The following is a 27,160-nucleotide window of genomic DNA, read 5'->3' on the forward strand; positions in this document are numbered from 1 at the left end:
TTTTGTTTATGACTGCATTTGTTTCAACAAATTCAAATACAAAGCACGTCTGTAATTGTGGTCCTCTTGACACAAGAGGGCAGTGTTGCTATTGTGCATAAAGTACGTTATGGTGGTCACCTTTCAAGTTTTAGGCATATATTACGTTGGCAGCGAATAATGGCAAGAACTCTATTTTTTTATTTTTTATTTTTTTAAAGCGAAATGTGTGACTCACTACGATAGTGTTTTTCTTTTCTTTTTTTGTTTTTTTTTTTTTTTGTTAATGAGAAACATTTTTTTCAAATAGTATTAGTTGCTTGACCATGCTGCATAACTTGAGTCGGAACGTACGTCACTAATCAATAACGATTGACAAAATGAGGGTTGTCTTCAAGTGTGGTGGCATTATGAAAATGATATAGCAGTAAAAAAAAAGAGGGGGGGGGGGGGAACAGTTTGCTGCCTTAGTGACCTTTTCGTGCACAAGCAGCTGCAATTATTTCCTCGCATACAGCGAGCAGCTCTCGCACTGCGCGCGCGCGTGTGTGCGTGTGACGTGTTGTAGGTTGGCCGCTAATTACTTGGCGCGTGTGTTCGTGCGCGCCCGCGCCCGGTCGATGGAAGTCAGGGCTATTGATTATTTTAATCCTCGTATTTGTGAGCGTGTGTGATCCACACGGCGGTGCATCAGACAGGGGAATCACTAATGGGCCGCTGCCGGAGCGCCGCTGCCGCTCGGATGAACTTTGAACGCGGCTCTAGCAGCGACGGAGCGGTCCCGCCGGAGACGTCCAGATGATCTCTGTGCTCAGAGGCAAAACATCCTGATCGTATGCTTACAGGTCCAGAATGCCATTAGTCCTCTTGTATTATTCCCTTCATTAATAATCGAAGTGGCTGTCAGCACAAATCAGCCATTATCGATGATATGCACGGCACTCTCTACTTGTCTAAATGTGGTCCCTTCATTAAACTGTATTTATTCCCGCCGGGCAATTGTGTAGGCCTAAACCTTAGCTCCAAAAATTAAGATAAATTTAATAAAATGTCAATAGCAAGTTATTAAAATTAGTCATTCAATGGATTAACGCTGTCAACTATTCATAAAATGATACATGATGTATATAAACAAATTCCACGATGTTTACTCATGACTTTGGTGTCCACATCAGAATTACTTAATCCAGTCATCATGAAATGTAGCAGAATAACGAAACTGACATCTTGTTATATGTGGGCAAACATTTGCTCACAGTACAATAAATCTCTTCAAATGTGTTTCCTTCATTTCATACAATTTTTCTCTTTTTTTCTTTTTATTTTTTTTCTTCTTCCTTTGGATGTATGTGAGATTGGTGTGTCCCACAGGACCCACACACTCCTGCTAATTAGTGTGTGTTTGATAAGTGGTTAAATTATACTAAATCATTAACATTGTTTTATTGTCCACAAGATATTTGATAAAATGAGTCGTTTTGTTGCGGCACGGTGGACGACTGGTTAGAGCGTCAGCCTCACAGTTCTGAGGACCGGGGTTCAATCCCCGGACCCGCCTGTGTGGAGTTTGCATGTTCTCCCCGTGCCTGCGTGGGTTTTCTCCGGGCACTCCGGTTTCCTCCCACATCCCAAAAACATGCATTAATTGTACACTCTAAATTGCCCGTAGGTGTGACTGAGTGCGAATGGTTGTTTGTTTGTTTGTGCCCTGCGATTGGCTGGCAACCAGTTCAGGGTGTACCCCGCCTCCTGCCTGATGATAGCTGGGATAGGCTCCAGCACGCCCGCGACCCTAGTGAGGAGAAGCGGCTCAGAAAATGGATGGATGGATGGAGTCGTTTTGTTCATGTATATTCTATTTTCGTTGTCATATTGAACAGTTTGCATGTGTCCTTGATATTGCAGTCCACCCTGTCATTATGGGGTACCTGCACTGGAGCGGAGGAGGGGGGTGGGTTTTTTTTTTTTGCATATAACTTGTGAGCAGAGTAAGAACATTTATAAGCATTTATTAGTGAATGAGGCCCAATTCGACCAGCATTGTCTTTCTTTAATAAAGGCTGGAACCGTGGGTAGTTGTAGAGTAAATACTTAACACTTAATGTTTCATCATATTCTGGTTATAGTTGCTAAGTTATAGATGCTAAGCTTAACATGTCCACTCTGTCATAGTCACATCATTTGATACAAAAACAATTCAGAAATTCAACATATTTGTTAAACAGAACACAGCTTGCTAACTGAATCATGGTGCTAAGGTCGACCGTATGTGCTCATTAAATGTCAACATTAGCCAAAAATGTCCATCCTGTCAGCAAGCTTGCATATTTGCTCTTTATATGTACACTATCTGCCAGCAGTTTATTTATTTTTTGTGTAGGAGCTTGATCTATATGCATTTCTCACACCGTAACATCTACTTAATACAACAAAATTTTCAGGGGTTTAAACTTGTACCATCTGCCTTTTGGACTGATAATTTCATAAAGGTATTATTCAAAGGTATGGACTCAAGTCACATTGACTTGGATTTGAGACATGAATTTGATGACTTGACAATCAACTTGACAATATGTTAAAAGACTTGCAAGTCAAGTTGGACGTGAACAGCAATGACTGGTGACTTCACTTGGACTTGGGCCATTGACTTGAAAAGACTTGCTACTTTGATCAAAGCACTGCCAAACCAACACTGAAGCTATCTCTTTGCAAAACTATGTTTGCAATGTACTGTTAAAAGTACAAAAAGATGTTAAGTGATGCTTAAGTAATGCTGAAGGGCTTTGTGATTATTCATTAGATCAAAGTGTCTCATGCCATTATGGCTAATGTATAATTGTTTCTTCTTAACTGACATGGTAGAGGAATTGACCACGCAGTCATTCTTTCACACAACTACCTAAAGTAATGCTTTCATTAAATAAATAAATAAAACAGTAAACATAAATAATAATAAATGTGGCAGCTAAATAAGGTATACATTCCAAAAAACCCCTGTTAACATACACAGAAACAACAAGGAAATTTTACGGAATAACAAGGACGTTGTTGAAGTCACGTATGCATGTTTTCGTTAGCATTAGACGCTAGCTTTGTGAGCGAGCACGCAAATAGTTACCGTCTGCTCTGTGGGTTTCCTGTACATTACAGTCTGGTGTAGTGTTCTTAAGAGTCAGTCTTTCTTTTTTTTTTTATTCACTTTATTTACCAAGCGATCAGCACACATCTATTCAACAAACTAAATAATTTTTCGTGTCCTTTTCTTTGCCTCTTTTAAACGTAATATTTTTACATAGTTCTCCCTAGTGTTCCGACTGAGATACCACAGTTGGCTAAAATTGTACCTTTATAACAAGATGACAAACTTGGGTTCATCTTTTTTTTTTTTAATGAATGCCTTATGTTTTTGATACAAGAAAAAAAAACTTAACCTGAAATCTATTTATATTTGTGTTTGAAATTGCCTCACTAGAAAATTCAGTTTCCTGCGATATGCACAATTAATTGAAGAATAGGAAACCAATTAAGTAAAATGTCTCATTTTCTCGTGTATTCATACTTGCTCTTTAACCAAGCAAAAATATATGTTATCTTTTAATAAAATAATATATTTAAAATATATTTTATCCCTATACTTGATTATTCCAATCAAATTGTCAGAATACTCGATTACTAATTGCAGCACTACTGGATGCAAATTCTTATTTGTGACAGGTCTGTTTAATGTCACTTCAGAAATGAAGTGAGAACAAATAAGTTAAAGCATAGCATTTTCATAGAACAACTGAAAACTTATCAATCAGTTTTGAAGGGTTTATTATCCAAAATAATAAAGCAAGTTTATTATTTTGGATATTCTTTACAGATATTCTTCATTTACTGTATATTGGTGGTTTTTGCTTACCTTATTTTTATGGGTGGCTCAGTTTGATAAAGTTCAGCTCTACACCCTAAACGCAACAAAATAATAAACATTGTCAATCAAAAGTGAGCATTATTAGCTTTGTGAAGGCAAATTTATTTTGTATTTATTTTTTTTCTTTTTGTAAATACAGGGTCTCATCACATTGTGCAAGTGTACCTGTCCTAAGGTACAAATTCCATTGGTTCCTACTTTGTAATTTGAATTGGCTAGCTCAAACAAAGTAGACCCATTATCAATTAGTATTTAGGATATGATTGATTGGTGTGCAGGAAATACTGAATTTAGAATCATAATCAAATTGATATGAATGGTGAAAATCTCACTAATTCGTTCTGCTGGAGTTCGTGTTACTGGCGGGATTTGCAGCAACCGATCAGGGTTTGAACATATAAACAACATCCACTAAATTGTCAGACCTTATTTAGCATTTGCACAGTTGATTGTGATATGGTTCCATCTAAAAAGGCATATACTGGCTTGATTTTTGAGATCCTGGGTGTATTATAAATTGAGATCAATTTCGTGGTATTAATATTTGTGTCTTGGACAGTGTCTTAAGACATACAGTATTGGAAATCCATGTTGAAGCATGCAAGCAGTGACTCCGGACTCGGCTTGTTAAGTTCACAGTGTCACGCCGTATATTGAATTCTGCAGTCAGACCGAGTGGTGGTAAAGAGAATATTTTTTAGACCCCTGCATGTGCACGTCTGTTCAACAATAACACAGACTACACCTAATGTAGGCATAGATTATTTAATAGCAATTGTTTAACCAACCTCTTCAACATACTTTAGCAGACAGATGATGAGATTTGGACATATTCCTAAATAATAACAATAAAAAAAAGAAAATATGCTGTATATGATGGTATAATGTATTGTACATTTAATTGAGATAAAACGGCATTTGTCACTTCTACTGGTCCTTATCTATATACTGCATCCATTCATACACACATATATGAACAATATTGTAAATAATGTACTCAAATGTCACCACAAACAAAATTGCAATTGCAAAAGGTGATATATTTTTTACTTTGGAAACAGTAAAAAGTCAAATCTTTTTGGCTTTGAGAGACAAACTCACAGTATACAGCATAAGGTACACCTGTACAATGAGGTCAATACAATAGTTTGCCTTTACAAATATAATATTACTGCATTCAATTTTGATTGACTCTGTCCAAAACGCATGAATTCAATTAACATGCATTTGCCTTATGAGAGGCCACAACATAGAATAATACAACCACATAATAGGCATATTGTGAAATTAATACATTTCTGACAGTGTCAATCATAACTGAGTACTGTATTATAATCCTTGTATGGACAGATTTTTTTTGATACAGCTATTGTGTTATATCTTGTTCAGGTGTGTATATTATTATTATATTAATATAATTAATTACTATACATTAATATTGAACAAAAATATTGATGTAAATAATTTGCATTTTCCTTGTGATTAATGTAAACACAATTATTGCATAACAAACAATCTGACCAATGGTGTTGTTTTGATATTCAATTTAAGGTCAAACGGATCACATTAGAATATTTTGTATATTTTTGGGCCACAAACTGCACACAAAGGAGGTTGTTAAATGTCGCACATATAAATCAACTTAATTGTAATTTTCCCTTCTCTATCCTCTTCATCCACTTATGTTAATGTTGACCTGTGTGTGTGCTTGCATGCATGCAGGTGTGTGCATAGAGCTCCATGCATGTGTTGTGTGCCTATCCTGTATGAAGTCTGTATGAGTGTATTGTGTATAGATTATTTGGAAACAAGTCGACTCTTCTGATCCAGTGATTATTGTCAGTCTGGGTAGATGAGGAATCCAGAGAAGGTGCTATACTTGTTTATGTTGCCCCCGTGGACCTTGCCGCCATCCAGCTGCACGCACACCTCATCGCCCACGTCCAAATGCAAGATCACACTGTTGGACGCGTAGTCGTAATTCTGATCGGCATCCTGAGCGATGGCACTGGCTCTTACCTGTCACCCGCAAAGGACAAACGCATTAACAGTTAAGAGTACGGCTGGAACAGAGCACACGTGCAAATGAATTCATGACTTTCTCAACAGCTCTGAGCGTTCAGCGGCTTCTTAAAATGAACCGCATGTCAGTTTTCCGTCACCTTTTAGGTCACGTTCAATTATTAAGCACTCTCAAGCGACATGCTCATACGAAAGTATGGGATCAACAGTCATGGCGGTTTAACAGATGGATAGCACAGTAACCTGTGACCCCCAGAGCTGGACTGACACTCAGCCACTCTTCCTTATATTGATTCACTGTGGTAGGGGCTCGGGGGGGGTGGAAATCTAAATGGGATTTGGAGATAAGCGACATCGCCGGGGACGACGAGTCGAGAAGAGAACCAGCATCACTTTCCGCTGTACCTATTGACCTGTTGCTTATGATCCTATATTCCAGCTCGATATGCGTGATACTGAGTGGTCGGTGCCGAAGCCAGACAGCTTCCCATTTGCATGCCGTGTGCGAGCTGGGACTTATTGACCCAGAGGCAGTGGATCTTTACTTGTTTGCTAGCACATTTAATTGGGTTTACTCTTTCTTGATCTTTAAGTACACATCGCGAGAAAGAGGGGAAACAGGATTTCTATATTAGTGCAGAAGCTGGTTAACAACAGAAATACTCTTGGCGAACATACCATCACGTGAAAGTCAGAGGCATAGGCCAGCGATTGTCAAAGTGTGGTGCATGGGCTAACCCAGAAAGAATCCCCGAATACAAAAACAACGGTGCCTTTAGATACGAATGATGCGACTTGCAAGTTTTTTTAGATGCGAGCCAACGTTCAACTGATATTTTTGCCTTGACTTGCAACCACAAAATCCCACATATAAGCGCTGTATAGTCGCAGTGAACTCATCTCACTTCACAACAGGCAGATTTTTCTTCAAAAAAAAATAGGCTTCAAGCTCTTTATCACCACTCCCACTTGAAGCTTACTGTCAAACTAAACATTAAACAAAGACAATTACACATTGCGTATTTAAAACAACCAAATAGCTTTGCTTTAGATAAGTCTCCACATCCGGGTCACCAGCTCTTCCAGCTCCTTCCCTCAGGAAAGCGCTACCGATCAATGCAAACTAGAACTAGCAGACATTCCAACAGCTTCTTCCCTCTTGCAATCAACTTCTTAAACACCTAACCTACAATTCCATTGCAAGATGCTGGCAATTTTTTGTCTTTTTGTCTTGAGTTTGTTGTCACATTTCTGTCGGGCCAATTATATATTACTCGTGCACTCACTGTAGTAGTCTCACCACGCGGCACTATTTGCATATCTGTTGTTGACCAATACTGGCCACTCATGCCAGAGTAGCATCTGCTCCATTTGCACACTGACTAAGGAGTATCTCCAACATTTGCACAATCAACATTGTCCCAGACTATCGTACTACTCGCTTGAAGTCTCGGCGCCCTTTGCACAACGGTCATTGCACCTGACTATTGCAATATTAGTCTTACGAACTGCTCTAAGTGCGAGAGGACTCTGCATCTTTTTGCACAATTGTCAAAAAAAAAAAAGTACCGGCATTACCAGATAACTAGCAACCCTTTATTGCTCAGTGACTGTTTTTCTCAATGTCTTTATGTCTCAAAAGGTTTCTCTGTCAATTGACTGTCTGTTGTCGTACGAGAGCGGCTCCAATTACCGGAGACAAATTCCTTGTGTTTTTCGGACATACTTGGCAAATAAAGATGATTGTGATTGTTTATCTTAACGCTAACAAACAATGCTAAAGTCCATAGATGGACCAACGAATAGGTTCGGTGTCACAGTGTTGTAACCCTTTAACAAATGGATATTTAACCACAAATGGTGGTGCAGCACATCTAGACAAATAGAATATCCATGTACAGTCATGCCCACCATTATAAACACCCCTTCATTTTTTGCATAACCTGTTTCATATCTTCAGAAATAAATGTAAGTACCAAACTAAAATCACCAGGATCTTTTAATTGGAGGTAATGAAGTACTTTAAAAAAGAAAATTGTTTTTTTCACCTTAGTGTAATTTCATCCATCCATCCATCCATTTTCTGTACCGCTTATCCTCACTAGGGTCGCGGGCATGCTGGAACCTATGCCAGCTATCTTCGGGCGAGAGGCGGGGTTTCACCCTAAACTGGTCGCGAGCCAATTGCAGGGCACATATAAACAAACAGCCATTCGCACTCACATTCACACCTAAGGGCAATTTAGAAACTTCAATCAACCTGCATGTTTTTGGGATGTGGGAGGAAACTGGAGTACTCGGAAAAAAACCCACACAGGCACGAGGAGAACATGCAAACTCCACACAGGCGGGGCCGGGATTTGAACCCCAGTCCTCAGAACTGTGAGACAGATGGGCTAACCAGTCGACCACCGTTTTTTCAAAGAAAAATAAAACTGAAAACAGTATGTCCCGTAATATTGGCACCCCTTTATATTTGGTTGCACACCCTTTGATAGTGATGACAGCCTCCAAACATTTTGTGTATCCATCTATAAACTTTTTGCACTTCTCAAGTGCGTTTTCTCACACTCTTCCTTTGCAATTTGTTGTAACTGTTGAACATTTGCATGGTTCTTTTCACCAATGACAGATTTCAGCTCCCCCAAAATATTTTCAATTGGATTGAGATCAGGACTCATTGCTGGCCATTCTAAAGTAGTCCATTTTCCTTTTCAACCATTCCTGTGTGCTTTTGGATGTGTGCTTTGTTTCTTTGTCTTGGTGGAGGACCCATGATCTTTGCCTCAAACCAAGTTTTCTTACAATGAGTAAGACATTTCGCTCTAACTCTCTTGATAATTTTCTTATTTCATGATCCATGTGATACAGTCAAGGCCTCCAGTACCAGATATTGAAAAGCAGCCCCACAGAATTATGGATCCTACACCATGCTTCACTGTTGGCATGGTGGTCTTTTCTTTAAAGGCTTCATTGCGCTGTCTGTAAACATGTGTGCTTTTCTAAAAAAATATTTTTTTTTCATCTGTCCATAAAATATTATCCCAAGTTCTCTCTCGAAATTCTTTGTTTTGATACATTTTCTTCAGGAGATATTCCACATTTAGAACTTAAACTTCATGGATGCCAATAATGGTGAGCACGACTGTACAGTACATCCATATGTCTGTATTTTATTGCCCCCAGACCGGTAAGGCACTCACCGGGAGCAGCAGTACAATGTCCATTAAATTGAAGGAAAAATGTGTCAAAAACTCTTTCATTCTTAATATTCTATTATGTCATTACTGTAGGGTTTTATAAAGTAAAATATGTAATACTATTTTTCTACATTAAAAACAGGTTACCAAAAATATAGTTTTTAGGGGGAAGGCTGGAACAGATTGTGGCATTTCCATTCATTTCAATGGGAAAAGAGGATTTGACATGAAAATGTTTTGAGTTACGAACATGGTCACAGAAGGAATTAAACTCGTATGTCAAGGCACCACCGCACAGAAAAATATATTTCATTTAAAGAATGAAAAACAGATACAGAATGAATGAAAATCTGCTTCACTGAAGACTCGATTGGCTGGCGACCAGTCCAGGGTGTGTGTAACTGGGATGGACGGGCTCCACCTTTGACTCTGATGCGGATAAGCAGTGTAGAGTCGGGTGGTCAGGGAGGATGTGGCGAAGGAGATCCGGGAGGTGTTCGCTACGGGAGTCTCCCTCGTTGTCCACTGGGACGGAAAGATCATCGACGATATCACCGACACAACGGCAGCTGAGTGCCTTCCCATCCTCGTTTCCGAGGATGGCGTTAACAAGCTCCTCCGCGTCCCACGCTTGCCCAGCGGGAAGGGTGACGATGTTGCCACCGTGGTTATCAACTGCCTGGAGGATTGGGGCATCACCGAACGTGTTGTGGGGATGTCTTTCGACACTACCGCCTCCAACACTGGCGTGCGCGGCGGAGCCTGTAACCTACGTCCAGCAGCGACTCGAGCCGAATCTCCTGCACCTGGCCTGCCGGCACCACATTCTTGAAATCGTTCGGCGCCTGTTTCGCACCGTCGTCTGGGCCCGACATCCAACTCTTCAAACGCTTCAAGGCCAGATGGGAGTCCATCGACCAGACGGTGTTCGAGCCGATTGAGCCGATCCCGCCCACCAGTGACAAAGTCATCCTGTTCTGCAACGAGAAGCTCCAAGCTACGCAGCCCCGCGATGACTATCGGAAACGATCGTCGCTCTGGGCGGCGTTCCCCCTCGAGGAATCAGTATGTCCAAGCCTGGAGCCTACCACCGCCCTCGCTGGATGGGCCAACTGATATACGCATTGAAGATCATCTTATTCCGCGGACAGTTCAAGCACACCAAGGCGGTGGAGAAGAACTTGGCCCGCTTCGTCCTCTTCACTGTGACGCTGTACGTGCCGGCATGGTACGAAGCCCCGCTGGCAACTCGTGCTCCGGCCCAGGACCTGGCCTTCTACCGCTCACTCGTGTCCTAGAAGGACAAGGAAATCGCAAGGGAGACATCGAAGGCGTTTGGGCGGCATCTCTGGTACATCTCAGAGGAGCTGGTGTTGCTCGCTCTGTTCAACCTGAGGACCACGTTGGAGGAGAAGAGGCTGATTGTGGCTGCCTTTGACAGAAACGGCGCGGAAGATCCGCCTAAGCGGATTTCACTGGAGCCTGACCTGACTGTCCTGACGAGAAAGACTGCCGGACTTCGCTTCGTCAAGCTCCAAGTTTCTCCTTGCCGCCCTTGGCCCGTTGGACTTCCTTGAGGTGGACCCGCCGAGTGGCCGGTCGGCAGGACTACCAGCTCGCCCGCCGCCGAGCCGAGTCCCTCAAGGTTGTCAACGACTTAGCCGAACGGGGCGCGGCTCTGATTCAGAGCTACAGCGCCATCCTCACAAAGGACGAAGAAGAAAGACAGTTCCTTCTTCAGGTCGTCGAGGATCATAGACGTCGCTTCCCCGACATCCGCAAGTCGACGTTAACTGGGCAACAATGAGTGGGGTTTAGGCTCCCGCGAGACCCCCCAGTGAGGGGCTAATACACGCAGGTCAGCGTGGGTGACCCAGGTGTGCCTTTTTGACACCCCAGCGAGGGGCTAATTCACACAGGGCAGCGTTGGTGACCCAGGTGTGCCTTTTGTACACAACTTTTACCGATTTTGGGGGGAATTTTTTTCTCTCCTCATTTTACACCCCTAACGAGTCTTTTTAACCCAACTTTAATGTGCATTTTTTTTTTTAAAAGTAAACTTTTCATCTTTTTTTTAGACTACTTCGCCAAATTGGCTTTGGGGCACCTCTTAAATATGTCCGATCGATGTGAAACTTCACAGGAGGTGCTTTCTCATGGTTTCACATCATATCCAGGCCTTCGCTGATGAAAACTCAAAAGTTTGAAAATAAGGACCACCTAGCACTGTAGAGGTGGATGGAAAATATCTTATTGATCTGAAGCCAAGAAAATGAAGGGAGATACTAATTAAGTTGATAATTTGAATAAAGTGCTTCTGGGTAGCCATGTGCAGCATTTAAAAGCATAAGACGTGGTAAGTAGTACGTACTATAGGACCAAGGTGTGACAGCAAAAGGTGCAGGTCACTAAACTAAACCAAGAATGTGAAGGGTTTAGATAAGGAAAGTGATCTTGTCCTGTCCTTCCCTCACAGCGTGTAGTACTACTGCCCATACAACGCTCATATCTAATGTGTCATTGTTCTAGGTATATAATGATTTACTTTCCTCATCTGGTTTACGGTTAGTGCTTTGTCTTTTGTTGTCTTCTTTTCTCACTCTCCTCTAGAGTTCTGTTCGACTGATCGACTCTGATTCTCAATAAATATCCATTAAAATCAGAGATGGGTAGTAACGCGTTACATTTACGCCGTTACATTTACTCAAGTAACATTTTCCATAAACTGTGCTTGTCAGAGTACTTTAAATGGACCGTACTTTTTACTTTTACTTGAGTATTCATGTGAAGAATGATCGATACTTTTACTCCGTTACAATGATCGACATGGCGTTCACTACTTTTATTTATTCATTCTTGCGCGTGCGCGTCTATTTTTAGACGCCATCTTCGACTTCCGCATAGGGTGCGTGTTGCGCCAATCAAACGGTATCACCAATGTCATTTGACTCCAATTCACCAATCAGACGACACAAGACAGTCACATGATCACGCACGTACCCTTCGCGAGCCAATCAAAATGAAAAAAAGTCGCGCGACTGCTTATTTTACAGACTCTAAAAAACAACAGCTTTATCATGTAACTCTTAAATTGTGACTGCCCAAACTTGGATATTTCAGCACAATTCTAACTTAAGAAAACACCTTGTGGTAAGTTGCAGATGTGTCTATTGTTCTTTTGGCAGTGGATATGGCAACATTAGCACTATTCCTGAGGTGTCGCACACGCACACACAATCAATAAGTCTGTTCAGCAAACAGCTGCTTCATGAAGTCATTTAAGCGAATAAAGCAAATAATGTTTCTGTAGCGCCCAATGTATGTGTTGTTGGTTTTTGGGCAGTTAAAAATTGAAATGGTGTTGACTCCCATATATTTTTTCATTTGATTTTATTTGATGGTCATGTTCTGATTTAAAAAAAAAAAAATACATAAATCAGAAGTTCAGGCTTCTTTATACTCGCGCGGACGGCGACCGTGCTAACGTCACTGCGGCTATCCCGCACGCAGTTTGCCTTTATACTCGAGCCCAAACCACGCACACTGTTTTGAAAGTGTGCTGCAGTTCTCTTCCAAGTCGGGAGTGTCGCTATGGCTAGTATTGGCTAGGACGCCACAGGGTGGAGTTTCCACTGCATTTTGTGCCCATTTCCGGTAGCCGTTTTTACTTTACTTTCCGTAACAAGGAACAAAGCAACAACAATGGCGACTGTGGAACAGAGTCTCCTAGAACAAATGGACCTAGATGACCAGATGATACGTTTAATTATGCTGCAAAATCGATCGTGAAGGCGGCGGCGTAGGTGCTATGTGGAACCGAGAGGAACGCTGATTACATCATCACAGCATGTGACAAAAACGGACCAATCACGAGAGATGATCGCCGGCATTCTACGCGCAGCAACAATTTTTACTGTGTGCGTGTCAAGCTATGCAGAACAATTATTATTTAGTTGCAGATCTGGAAAAATGTACAGTTCAAGGAATTTACTTTGACTGAAAAAGCTTGGTGATTGTGGCAGTAACTACCAACCATCGCAAGATTGGTGCAAGGCAAGATGTTATGTTTTTGGCTGTTTTTTTTTTTTTTCTTCAGGATTTCACAGATTTTTTTTAAATTTATAACCATAGCATTTTAGTTCAATCGATTTACTTTCCCTTTTCACTAGACCCATTACAGGGAGTTACAGTGTGGAATTTGGCACTTTATCATGTGCATTACTGCCACAGTATGGCCAAACCATACCACAATGTTTCAAATTGTTGAGGGTGCAAAGCCTTGCTCAAGGGCACACTGACCTACTGCTGCCCCTATCTGGAAATTTGAATGTTGAAAATTAATAACTTACTGTTTTATTTTGCGCTCTTCACAACCACTTCAAATGTGTTTGTATTAAAGCCTCCTATGTAAGACAGTTCAATAATTCTGGTGTAGCAGCCGCAGTCACAGGACATATCAGCCATCAGTGGCCTTGTGTCTGGCTCACTGTCCATCTACGTAGGGAGCAGTCAATCTCTGTCACCACCCAGACAAGCCGTACACATCTCCATGACAGCTCCGGAATACGATCTGCAACTAAACCACCAGTACGCCACCCCCATCATTTGGAGCCTTTCTCCCCAATGAGCGTGCTTCAATTTGGAAACAGTCAATCGAGCAGCAACAGAGCCTGAATTATTGTAAGTAAATATATACGCTCCCCATTTTATTCTCATTCATATGTACAGTGTTGTTTACCATCTGTCATCCGCAGCGTGATGTTTCAATATCTGGACAGGACTTGCAGACCGCTTTAAACAAAAAGCTGCATCCCACATGGAGCATATGGGAGACCAATAATTAAACATGCTCCTGTTGTCCACTCATTGGTGTATGAATATTTGCGTGAATTGGTGAATGTGAGGATATGTAAAGCGTTTTGGCCACCACATGGTGTAGATAAAGTGCTATCTATATAAGTGCACTTCATTTTTGTTCCTTCTAAAGCCACATTGATTGGAGGAAGTCAGCCTCCCAATGGGGCTGAACGGTCCTGCAAACTTTTTCCTTCGATTATCCGTTCTGTAACATCTACTATCCTTACTACATGCATACACTTTTTATGAATAAATAAAGGAAGAAATAAAATATAATTTGTGCTTTTGGTCTACGTAATGCTGAGTCTTAGAAATTGTATTTGTGCATTTCTAGTTCAGTATTGGTTCCCAACTGCAGTGTGTTGAACACAAGGAAATACATTGCATGACTTGGAAAACTTTAAAGGGGTGGTTTGCAAAAAAAAAAAAAATCGCATTTGTCATTTTGGTTAAAACTCTCTTTATACCCTGACAGTACTATATGGGTAAAATGATGAGTATAAAATGATGGCCCCCAACTTGTACCTCTAATTTGATTTGTAAGAAACCACCATGCCAGAGAACAAACAACCAATCAGAAAGTGAAAAACGTGACTGACAGGGTGTCAATCATTTGTCGTGCACTCATGCACTGTTACCTTGGGTATCAGGAGGATTGCTAAAACTATGGCAGAATATCCACATCCGGAAAATGAATTAATAAAGTGAGGCTACATTCAAATCTTGCTAGCAGTTTTAACATTGCAAGGACTTTTAAGTTGTCCTTATGAATAATAAATTACTGTTGTTGTTTTTTTTGTCTTTGGAGCTTGATGGAGAGATAAAATGTGTAAAATACAGTATAATCTAAGTGCTTTATTTATTCTGTGGTCATTGAAGGCAAAGCTTGTTTGTTCTTGCTCACATTCAGTAATGTAAGGCATTGTACTTAAAAATACCAAAAAGAGCTGATGCAATTCAGCCCAATGTATGTTTGAATAGTCACTATGATCATTAGGAATTCCTCAAGCAATCCATTTACTCAGTCATGTCTAAAGGTTAGATTGTTGTTGTGCTTGACATGTTTCGTGACAGCCAATATCACATTTGCATCTTTGGCTGCGGCTGACAGTGATGCTGCGGTGGTGACTTGTTATCAACGTCATTCATATATCATCCTGCTCGTTATTTTGGCCAAGCAGCAGAGATACAGGAACACGCTTTCACCCCATCAGGCCATGGCGGATTCTCATCACTTAATGTGTGTGAATTCTTCACAGCAAAACAAAACAAAAAAAAGACAAGTTTTTTGCTTTTCATCAATATGCAAAAAATTAATTGATGCTTCGAGCTCGAGTTGTTGCTTGTGTAGCAATAACACAAGTCATCGATTAATACACCACACAGACAGAGATGTATGGCGGGGATTAAGACAGGAAGCCAACAGAGCAGTTTGATATGGATGGAAGACACAGATTTATCCAGCACGTTGTGTTGCTCCTCAAAATAGGAGGTGGGGTACAAACCGTGCGGCAGGGACCCCTAGGGCTTGCCATCAGCAGTCTCCGCCTAGCCCTTTCGTTATTTAAATAATAATAAGAATAATTAAAAAAAAAAAGAACATGGGACCGGGGAAGGGGCGGGGGTGTCCAGAGTCACAGACTGATCAAGCAAGGCTATTTTGTGAGACCAGAGAGATGTGGGCCTATATGAAGTCTTGTTTTCATCTGTGGCGCGGTGCTCCACGGGTAATAAAACTGACAGGATTCATTCACGGTGATATACTGACCTCTTAGAGTGGAGACAATAGAAAAGTAGCTGTTAAACTTACCTAAGGGACCATAGCACATAGTAAGATGGTTCGGGAAGGGCTGGAGTGTGGGCTCCAGTTTACTGTGTGTGTGCATGCGTGTGCGCGCAAATTGAATATTTATTGAAAAGATTGTCCTTCTCCTGTGGGAGCCTGCAGATTACGACAAGTGTCTATAGCATGGAGCCGTATCGCAGATTGCTATTACCTGCCATTCAGTGTTATGCTTCATAATGAACAGCAGGATTGTCTTGGTCATATAGTGTAGCTGCACAGCGTGAGAGGAGCTATAACGAATATTATGTGCAGCAAGGCGGGTGTTTCGTCTCATATGAGAACTTGAACCTTACTTTAGGCCTAATTAGAATTCACCTGTATCATATCATTAGGAAAGTACCTACATGTAGCAGCGATTGATGACGTTTTAACACTACCTGACCTTTAAGGAGGCCATTAAAAGTGGCCATGACAGGTGAGAAAACTGTCAAAGACGGAAAGGGGAATCGGGTCTATTCGTCTGCAATGCTTGTTGATATCAGTATTATAAATTCGATAGAGATCATATTATGACTACAGTGTTCCCTAGCTATATCGTAGTTCACCTCTTGCGGATTCAGTGCATTGCAGTTTTTTGTTGTTGTTGTTTTTTCATATTTGCATTGCACAAAATTTCTAAATATCACGGGATTTTGATTGTATGCCGTAAGTTTGTTGTGGCAAATAAACCCTTCCTCGCCTATAACAGAAAAACAGAATAATTCATTATAACATATTACACGGAATAGGATTTAGATACTGTATTGTACAGTACTACTGTGTATTGGTGTATGTTTAAGAGATTAAAATGTGTTTAAGAGTAAGTTATTTAAGAAATCAGTAAATTATTAAGTCTGGGGAGGTCCATACAGCTTTGGAGCATTTTCATTTTTTAAAAGGTCTTTCTTGCACTGTATGTTCCTTTTAGTAATTTGAGTAAGCTATCTTTTACTTTCTGTACTTGTTTATAGGTATCTTTTGCGCTTTGTTTTTAAATGCTTGTAATGATGTAAAGCACATTGAGTTAACTTGTGGATGAAATGGGCTATATAAATACATTTTCCTTGCCTTGCTTTGCCTTTAAAATATGTATAAATAATCCCTCAAAAAATCTTCGCGTCTTTCACCTATTGCAGTGGTGGTCGGTAACCTAACTTCTGTGATAAACGAGTGATTACTGTATACACTTCGTCTGTCTGTCACACTGTTAGGGACTGCTGGCAGTCCAATGAGATTCAATACAAAACTAATTTGCCCTGTCATGTAGTTACTGTGAATCATCAAAGTAAATTCGCTTGAACTAGAACTCTGGGAAAATTAGCTTCTAAATTGAGTTCCTCTGCTTTTTCGCAGCTTTTTCCCTATTCGTGGTCACTGCTTACAGATGAAAGTTTTGCCATAGGTTTTAATGGCCAGTTGCCGTTCCTGACTCCAACCCTTCCTATTTATCAAGGTTTGGGACTGACAGTGAGTTGGGCTGGCTTGCTACTCACGAGGCTTTTATGTAAACTCACTTGGTATTCCCAGTTGGTCTCCTATCCAAGTACAACTAACCAAGCCTGACCCTGCTTTGCTTCTGAGATCAGACAAGATCAGGCCATCTAATTGACTAATTGCTATTTTTAAATAATGTTTCCTATTGTTCATCGGTGGTTTAGTAGCAGATGCCGGTTTTCCCCAGGTACGCCGACTTCCTCCCACACTCCAAACACATGCACGTTAGGTTCTTTAAAGACTAAATTCTCTTTAGGTGTGCATTTGAGTGTGAACGCTTGTTTAGACTATACAGTATGTGTCTTGCGATTGAAATCATATTGCTCTTTTTTAGCTCAAAAACAATTTGTGAATGAATCGACAGCACCTCTGCTGGTTGCTGATTTTTCTATAACTAGTTCCACACAATGTCCAAATCCTTAACAATCAGTTTATCACCTAATTGAGTGTTATTTCAATTCTTTATCACTGTATCAGACTGAATAGGACTGGGTACTGGTAAGGTATATCACTGACAGGGGAAAAAAGAGGGGCAAAACATCATCATGATAACAACATAACCAACTAAAACATACACAAACTTATTAATAATTATGTTAGTAAAGTAGGCTGCCCATTTGCCATTATTTTGTTTAAACATAAGATCATTAGCATGGGGAACAAAATTGTATTATGGCCACAATATAGATTTAACATGCACATTAAATACGTACTACATCCTGTGAACAAAATGATTTAAAACTTAAATCAAATTATACTATTGTATCCATGTCAGATGTCTTTACCCTTCGGCCTCTGCCGCTACCATTTCTAGAAAACATTGCTTACGCAACTGTCTAGTACAGAGCCACAGCTACTTCATGGGCAGAAATTTATATTTTTGTGTGCACAGATGCCCCATGTCTGGGGCTACATAGTAAAGGAAGGGACTTTGATAGAAATTATTATTTTTAATTCAATTTGGCAGATGATTGTCCTTGCTCGAGCAACTAACCGTTCCCAAATTCAGGAAAAAAACAAACTTTAAGCTGCTGTCAGCTCCACGACAACACTACCTGGACAAAAAAACAAAGTCACCTGTAGCAATAAAAAGCAATCTTTCTTTGAGCTGACTGCTGCCCTTTTGAGAATATCTAGTGTTTTCCTGTCAAAATCCTTAAATATCATAAATACAACATTTGGACCTGTCTTTAAAGCTACTAAAGCAAAATGATGGTTTGATATCAACCTTATCATTACATTGCCTTTGCAGGTTGATTGTGTCATGTCACCAACATGGACGCTAGTGAAGCAAGACCCATACATGCTCTTCAATCACAAATCCCCAGGCCCCGAATCCCTGTCTGGCTGCAATGATTTGTGAAAGTTAGATTGAGGTGTGAGCATGTCGGGCTCACAGAGTGGGGATTTAGGGAATGTAATAGGTATTGGATCTATGGGAATCCCGCGGAAGCCCTGCGGCAGTCAGCACATCCTCACAAAATGTAAGCATCACATTACCAACCTCTTGTTAACACACACGCTGTCCTCATGAGAATTTAGTAGCATTTTGTTCAGCGTAGTGCACTGAAATCAATAATAATGGGGGGAAAAACGTTACTCTTATTTGTCTGTGTCTGGGCACTGGCAGACTGGATGGCTTCCTGTAGGAAGTAATCCATTCATCCATTCATAAAACCTTAACTAGCTTCACAGACCATTCACAAAGAACATTTTAATATATTAAAAAATTAAATATAATTAAATCCCCATTTAAAAACAGCATTTTAGGTTTACTTTGATTATCGTTGTCTGATATTTACATTTGTTTGATGATATTAAACAATAAAGAGTGGAAACTATCCAAAAAGTATAACAGAAAGTGGCCAATAATGTTTCACTGCACTGGAATTCAGAATTTAGTTTTTTATCGAACATTCGTGTCGCCTCCTCACCATTTTTTACTCGTGTTCTCATATGAACAAGAACAAAGACAGTGATCAACTCAGATCAATGTTCAATGATAGAGAAAGTATTAGGGCTTTAAAAGACACCAAGGTCACAATTAGATACGTATCACGATCTCTGACCCACGGTTTGATACACGATAACATTTTTGGGGTTTGGGTAAAAAAAACAAAAAAGAGAGCTTATGATGGCAAAAACTGGACTATTTATTTACAACACTTAATCATAAATGATTGTAAAAATAAATAAATTAAGCACCCGAGACTCCCAGTCTGTGCTGTAAAACCAGAAATTTAATTTAAAAAATTAATAATTCCCTTAAGGGCCCAATCTGGCCAGGAGTCACCTCAGTGCACCCCCAGCGGTTTCTGGTTAAGTGTGCGCAAAGCATCTCATGGCCAGCCACTTTCACAACATAGCAGCGTAGTTAGTTGAACTAGCATTAGTAGTCTAGCTCGCCAGTAGCCACAGGTTTGATCACTGCGCACCCCTCAACGGAAAAAGTAATCCTGTGACACGCAGTTGGAGGAGGCTTGATTAAGAAATGTGTCTTCGCTCCAAACGTATGCTGTATTACATTAACTTAAAAGAAACAAATAATTACAGTAATAATAATAATAATAGTAGGGCGGCAAATCCCAGCCCTGCCTATGTGGGGTTTGCATGTTCTCCCTGTGCCTGCATGGGTTTTCGCCGGGTACTCCTGTTTCCTCCCACATCCCAAAAACATGCATGGTAGGTTAAGTGAAGACTCTAAATTGCCCGTAGGTGTGAAGGTGATTGCGAATGGTTGTTTGTTTATGTGCCCTGCGATTGGCTGGCGACCAGTTCAGGGTGTACACCGCTTCTTGCCCAGAATTAGCTGAGATAGGCGCAAGCTGGCCCGTGACCCTCGTGAGGATAAGTGGTGTGGAAAATGGATGGATGACAAAAAAAATTTTTTTTTATCATATTGTAGCGTCAGAGGAATCCCCAGCATGCTGAGCGGCATTGTAAATGCTTGCTGCTTTCTTGTTAATTAGTGTTAATTATTCCCTAATCGTGTTAGTTATCCGCTAATAGTGTTACTAGACTTTATCTCTGTTCATTTTCCCTCTTTTTGTTGTTGTTGTTTCTTAGAGAAATGCAAACACCAAAGGCATGAAAAAGGTGACAGACCAAAAAATCCCTGGGCCCCCGCAGAGAGTTTTGGGGAGTTTAACATAAATTAAGCAATCTGGAAGACTTCAAGCAGAACAACATTTATTTACACCGCTCAAGTACATGTTGATGTACAAATTTAAGATTAAAATTTAATTAGCCTCATTTCTTTGCTTTTTAGTTTTGGCCTCAAACTTGAGCCAGGCCCATCTCCCCCTGCTCCTGATACCTGCTTCAAGCTGTGCCACATGAATAGCATCCTCCTCTTTAAGCACTCTCATTCTGGAAAATAATTGACTAAAATCATTGTCTGTTTCAAATAATTTTTCACTATTACCAACTTCAAAGGCTAAACCCAAATGCATCCTTCAGGAAAATATTAAGTACAATATTTTTCTGTTTTTAATTGGCCATTTCTGAATTTGAAGTTAGTTAATTCTGTGTTGTGACATAACCCCTAACATCGCTCTGTCGCTTAATACATTTAACATTAATGTCCGTAAACTAATTAGATAATTGTAGGCGCGTTTCCTAATTAATACAAGATGTACTAGTGGATCAGCTCTTGTCGCCGATGTTACGTGTGCTTCGCGGTTCCTCTGGGACCACAACCTCAACATGAAAATACAAAAGACCAGTGCAACAAATACGACACTGGCTGATCTGATGAGCAAAAAATGTTGCTTAAACGTATGAGTAGCAATAGAGGATGTCCGATAGAGAGGTGGGAAGAGTAGCCTATGTCGGTTGTAAAAATACCCCTTCTTGAGCTGTCACCTTATCGGGGTGGAGGGGTTTGTGTTTCCCAGTGATCCTAGGAGCTAAGTTGTCTGGAGCTTTGTGCCCCTGGTAGGGTCACCCATGGCAAACAGGTCCCATGTGAGGGACCAGACAAAGCACAGCTAAAAGACCCCCTATAATGAGTATATTAATGGACTCACGTTTTCCCTTGCCCAGATGCGGGTCACTGGGGTCCCCCTCTGGAGCCAGGCCTGGAGGTGGGGCTTGAACGCAAGTGCCTGCTGGTGGCCGGATCCGCACCCATGGGGCGCGGGTGGGCACAGCCCGAAAGAGTAACATGTGTCCCCCTTCTCATGGGCTCACCACCTGTGGGAAGGGTCAAAGGGGTCGGGTGGAGTGTGATCTGGGCGGTGGCCGAAGGCATCGAGCTTGGTGGTCCGATCCCCAGCTACAGAAGGAGGCTCTAGGGACGTCTCTGTCAGGGAAAGAGGCCGAGTTGGTGTGTGAGGTCGAGAAGTTCCGACTAGACAGTCTGGCTCACCTCCACACACAGCTTGGGCTCTGGTACCAGTCGCCTCGAGAGGGGTTGGACTCGCTTCCACTCTGGAGTTGCCCACGGTGAGAGGCACCAAGCAGGTGTGGGTATGCTTATTACCCCTCGGCTTGGCGCCTGTACATTGGGGTTCACCCCGGTGGACGAGAGGGTAGCCTCCCTCCGCCTTTGGGTGGGGGGACGGGTCCTGGCTGTTGTTTGTGCCTATGCACCAAACAGCAGTTCAGAAGACCCACCATTTTAAGAGTCCTTGGAGGGGGTGCTGGAGATCGCTCCCGCTCGGGACTCCATCGTTCTGCTGTGAGACTTCAATGCTCACGTGGGAAATGGCAGTGAGACCTGGAAGGGCGTGATTGGGAGAAATGGCGCCCCCCGATCAGGACCCGAGCAGAGTTCTGCTGGCTGTTGGACTTCTGTGCTCATCACGTACTGTCCCTAACAAAATTATGTTCAAGCATAAGGGTGTCCATATGTGCACTTGGCACCACGACACCCTAGTCCGCATTTCGATGATTGACTTTGTCGTCGTGTCATCGGACTTCCTGCCGCATGTCTTGGACACTCTGGTGAAGAGATCACCACTGATCACCACTTGATGGTGTGTTGGCTCCAATGGTGGGGGAAGATGGAGATCACCCCGGTGGAAGAGAGGGTAGCCTCCCTCTGCCTTTGGGTGGGGGGATGGGTCCTGACTGTTGTTTGTGCCTGGATGGATGGATGGAAGGTTGGACGGTTGTGCAATACATTAAAGTGACTCGTTCACGGTCTTCATGGTTGGTTGCAGGGCACCATTGATGAACAACCATGATGGGCATCCAAACATGCGTTCGGTCATAAGCACAGTATTCTGATCAAATTACTTTTATTGGTTTTATTTCAGAAAGAAAAACACATGCTGTCCTACAAAATTGATTGGAGCAATGGGCACGTCAGCAGTCTCACTGGCGACGATTAACTTCCGTATCCGCTATGGAATTTCATTTCACATTTAATGTGTGACATATTTTCCAAATAGACTTTTACGGCATTCACGTCTCTCAGGAAAACTCCCCACTCCAGGAATTACAGCAAGCCTCAGACTTAAATGAATCACGTCTCTTTGGTCGTTGCGCGCACATGAGCCCCTTACGCACGGTGGGTGTGCCAGAAGTCCATCCATCCATTTTCAACACCGCTTATCCTGGTTAGGGTCGGGGGGCACTGGACCCTATCCCAGCTGACTTCGGGCGAAAGGGGGACTACACCCTGAACTGGTCGCCAGTCAGTCGCAGGGCACATATAGACACGGACAACCATTCGCACTCACATTCACACCGTCACTGAATGGGAACTGTTCCCACGCTGCCCGCACCAAAGTCAGGCGAGTGCACCACTACACCATCAGTGACGTGCCAGAAGTCATTACGGGAAAATTACGCATACCTTGGAGATGCGCGGACTAGGAAAAAAAATTGCATGAATGGAAGAATATGGCCCTAGTAAAGATGAAAATAAAAATAATACCTGTGCAGTTAATAACAGTTTTGTAATGGCAGCGGTTTGGACAATGGAAAAATATACAATGGAGCTCAATGGGACACAGATTGTATTTTTCTTTTCAAGATCACTTTTCTGTGTTCTTGCGGCTGACCTTGATGACTTGTCAAGCCGAGACGTGCCGAGCGTGTGTCCATTGGTCATTGTGCTTGATCTCGTCCTGGCCTTCGTTTGCCAGCCTCCCCGATGCCTCGTCTGGCAGCCCACTGTCTCCACACCTCCATGAAGTCATCCATCTTCTTTTGCATCACCTCCCCATATACCCGTCAACTCACTTTCCCTCCCTTTCATATACTCCAAGTGGACATCTCAGCTTGTCCCTTTCATGTCGAGGTACTTGTGTTTCATTCATTCTCACTCACCCTGTTTTATGTGTCTGTTATGGTGTGAAGGTTAGGATGCAAACAGAAGGATGGGGGGATTTTTCTTTGTTTAAGGGTAGACGGGTAAAATATAAAATCCGAGCACCTTTGGCCGTAAAAAATAAATTAAGTAAATAACGTAACACAGGTCGTTTTATTCTACTATTCTGAAACGCAACCTGCATAACACAGTGCCAAGTTTGTAAACCCGCGCCACCAACCCAGGCTGACTGCACAGTAGCCTGTGGACTTTACTAGCTCCAAATATGATCAAGTGTTCTGCAATTTTGACTGCACCTCACACCCCTCTTTCTTCCCCACCAGCTGCTCGCTTTCTGTCGAGCCCTGTTAGGCAAGCGTTCTATTAACGGAACTGTTGAAAGAGGTCACCTGACGGATGTCAGATGGACCTCAGTGAGGTTAAATAATTGAATTGAATGAAAATATAATTAATGGAGAATCAATGAACACGTTGGGTGGGGGGATTTACAGAAGGAAAGTATAGTGGGCATTCAGAGGATCTATTTTAAAATTGTTTAATTATTTAGCAGGCAAAGATGACTTGAATGACAATACAGGACATTAGACAGGCCACTTGATGTATTTTTGCTTTTGTGCTCAAGTGCATTTCCTTTCAAAATAATGGTTAAGGAGAAATTCTTTTCTACATTTGTTATTATATCTGCAATAACCAGAATCACAAGAACAGTATGGATGAGCGCACAGATGTTTCCGTGTGTTTGAATCATTACTTTGATTTCGAGTAGAGAATTTAGTAGATGTGCTTGCATGACAAATGGGTGGGAAAAAGAAACTTTCCTGAATTCTGAGTCCTCTGACAACATTGTAGTGAATAGTGATATATCCTGCCTCTTCTCCTCTCTAACACCCCCAAACACCCACCGCCCCCACATCCCCTCTATTCTTAATTAGTGTCTGGGGAATGCAGGAGTGGATGAGTGGACTGTCAAGTTTGCATTCATTATTAATTTAGCTGAGGTGTCAACTGACTGGACCGCGTAGTGATGGACATTCCTCTGGTGCTCTTTTGCACTTCTGTTTAGGCGATAATCAAACTGGGTGTGTGATCCACTCTAATTAGACAGTTCCTTTTGGTGGCGGCTGCGTTCTGCCACTTGTCATTTAGTCACAGTGCACGTGGAAATGCAAATAAAGATGGCAGGCAGGTGACTTCCGACTGTATGAATTCCCCTTTAATGAGGAGAAAGATTGCTCTTTCATTTCTCACTCACGCCACCTGCCAAGTGGAGTGTGCTCTGAATGTGAGGAGTTCAATGTTGTTGGTGAACGTGAGTCAGTAGTACGTACAGTTAAACACATCTTCTACTGGGTCACTGATAGTGTCGTGGTGCATATGGCTGACTTTTGTACAGACAGCATTGGAATCATTTTAGCACAGTGATGGGATATTCGAGGTGTGATGGTTTTCTGTCTTTATTTGTGCCCTGTAATTGACTGATGTAATGGAAAAATTCCCATTTGATATTGTAAATCTGGTTCCATTGTGTTTTTATACCTTCAATAGTGAAACTTAACTGTTGGTTTAAGTCGCATACACAAAAAGTGACGCCAGTCGGTCTGCTCAAGAACAATAGTGAAAGGTGGAGGTGTAAAACCGCATCCCTTCAGAGGAAGAAAACAACCCACTTTTGAGACCTCCCTGTTAGTTACTTTGTCTTCAAGTATTTGTTTCAGGTCTTTTCTATCAGAACAAGTATTTTTTTCCAGAACAGTGGCAAGCAATCCAGGGTGTTGGCTGCCTCTCGTACTCAATCAACTGGGATAGGCTCTACATTCCCTGTGACCCTGAACAGGATTAAGTGGCGGGAATGGATGGCTGGATTGTGCACTGCTTCCACATACCCACACACGCATTTACTCACCAGTCCGTTCTTCTTCAGCTCCGCCCACATGCTGGTGCCGTCGCCCCCTCTCATGAGCACATGGTAGGTGAAGAAGTATATGCCAGGTAGCGGACAGGTGAACTTGCCAGTGCTGGGCTCGTAGTAGTTACCTACGTTGGTTACCACATCATCAAACTTCAGTACTTCGCTCCCCTCGTGCTGCTTGCGGAGCCCCGCATAAAAGGCAATTCTGGGAGTGTAAAGGGAGGGAGAATAGCCTCCAGGACCGGGACCTGGGGGACCCTGCGACCCTGGCTTGCCTGGCTCCCCAGGCGGCCCACGTGCACCCGGGGGGCCGGGGATCCCCGGAGGTCCACGGATGCCAGACCTGATCTTCTTCCCAGAGTAGTCCTGGGGTGGCGGAGACACGGCTGTTAATTCCTGGCCTTGCTGAGAGGTGGTGTAGGTATCACAGACCATCCTGCAGCTTTCGAGCATTTCGTAATGGCTCCCTTCGCTTCCCGTGTTTCCTCCTTTGGTCGTGTGGACCAGCAGTGGAATGGCCACCAGTAGAATTAGAACCATAGCTACACCTACGGCCGCTCCAATCACACGCTTCCGGTGGCTGAGGTGTGAAGCAGCCAGTGTCAGGAAGTCCTCCTCCCCCTTGACTGGAATGGTGCCTGCCAGGGTGAAGCCTCTCAGGGAACCAGTATGTTGTGAAAAGGTTGACAAGGATGTGAGCAAGAGAGGGGGAAGTATATAGGTGGGACAATTGTACTGAGAGATGAGAGAGGCCAAATGGCAGAAAGCCAGAGGGACAAAAGTAGATGAAAAGCTCCAAGAAAAATAATGATGTGTCAAGGGGCAATAAAAAAAAAAAAAAAAAAAAAAAATTCTAAAAGAAAGAGAGAAAGATGAAGCTTTACCGCTCTGGAATTTGGGATCATAAATATTTGGCCAAAGAAAAAACACTACCAAAAGCACAGTTTAAAAGATACATTTGTGATTCGGTTTCAATTTCAAGCTTCGAACCTCTTCATTTATTTACATCAAAGACAAATCATAGTTGGCACCTATTGAAATGAGTGCTGCCAAATTCACTTTAATGGGGAGGGGCCGTGTACTTTCAAATTGTTCTTAGATGTTGTTCAGTAAGACGACTGTCACTCAAGAAGCCTTTATAAAGAATTGCGCTTGGGCATGCGACAAAAGTGGAGCAACAATCTTCTTTTTGACACCATCATCTTGTTTGTCCTTTCCAACAGAGGTTTGGAACACCTCCTCCTCCTGCATCTATATCTGCACTGAAGGGAGAAAATCACTCAGAATTTAAACTGAAATGTGCAAAGAAATAATTAACATATTTCAATCATAACAAATATTTTCTAATGCTATCTAGAATCACACATACAGGTGACAATGTAGATATTTTTCATGAGTGATAAAATAGTGACAGCATGAATATTTCAACACATTAAATGAATTGAAATCCATCAGAAGAGTAACTTCATCCGTTTACTTGCACAACTGAGTCAGGAGAAAAGTAGAAGGCTGCTCACCGTCGCTCCTTATGAATCCCAGAGTATATTTAAGCCAACAAATCCTGTGCACATCAGTCCTCTCTTCAGTGCCAAACGTGGCACGCGTGAGGATCTCAGTTAGCACCAAATCTTTTGTGTGTGTGTGTGTGTGTGTGTGTGTCTAGGACCTAGACTCTAGG

At 42.0% G+C, this 27,160-nt stretch overlaps 1 protein-coding gene across 1 annotated transcript; it reads right to left on the minus strand.

Annotated features, from left to right (window-relative positions):
* Positions 1–4,736: 4,736 nt before the first annotated feature.
* c1ql4a (complement component 1, q subcomponent-like 4) lies at positions 4,737–26,427 on the minus strand. The gene is made up of 2 exons (XM_061789522.1): positions 25,477–26,427; positions 4,737–5,914 (listed from the first exon to the last, which is right to left on the minus strand). The coding sequence occupies exons 1-2, from the start codon at positions 26,020–26,022 to the stop codon at positions 5,735–5,737; spliced, it is 726 nt and encodes a 241-aa protein (XP_061645506.1). The 5' UTR covers positions 26,023–26,427; the 3' UTR covers positions 4,737–5,734.
* Positions 26,428–27,160: the final 733 nt, after the last annotated feature.

This window comes from Phyllopteryx taeniolatus, chromosome 1, assembly GCF_024500385.1.
Source record: "Phyllopteryx taeniolatus isolate TA_2022b chromosome 1, UOR_Ptae_1.2, whole genome shotgun sequence".
Taxonomy (NCBI): domain Eukaryota; kingdom Metazoa; phylum Chordata; class Actinopteri; order Syngnathiformes; family Syngnathidae; genus Phyllopteryx; species Phyllopteryx taeniolatus.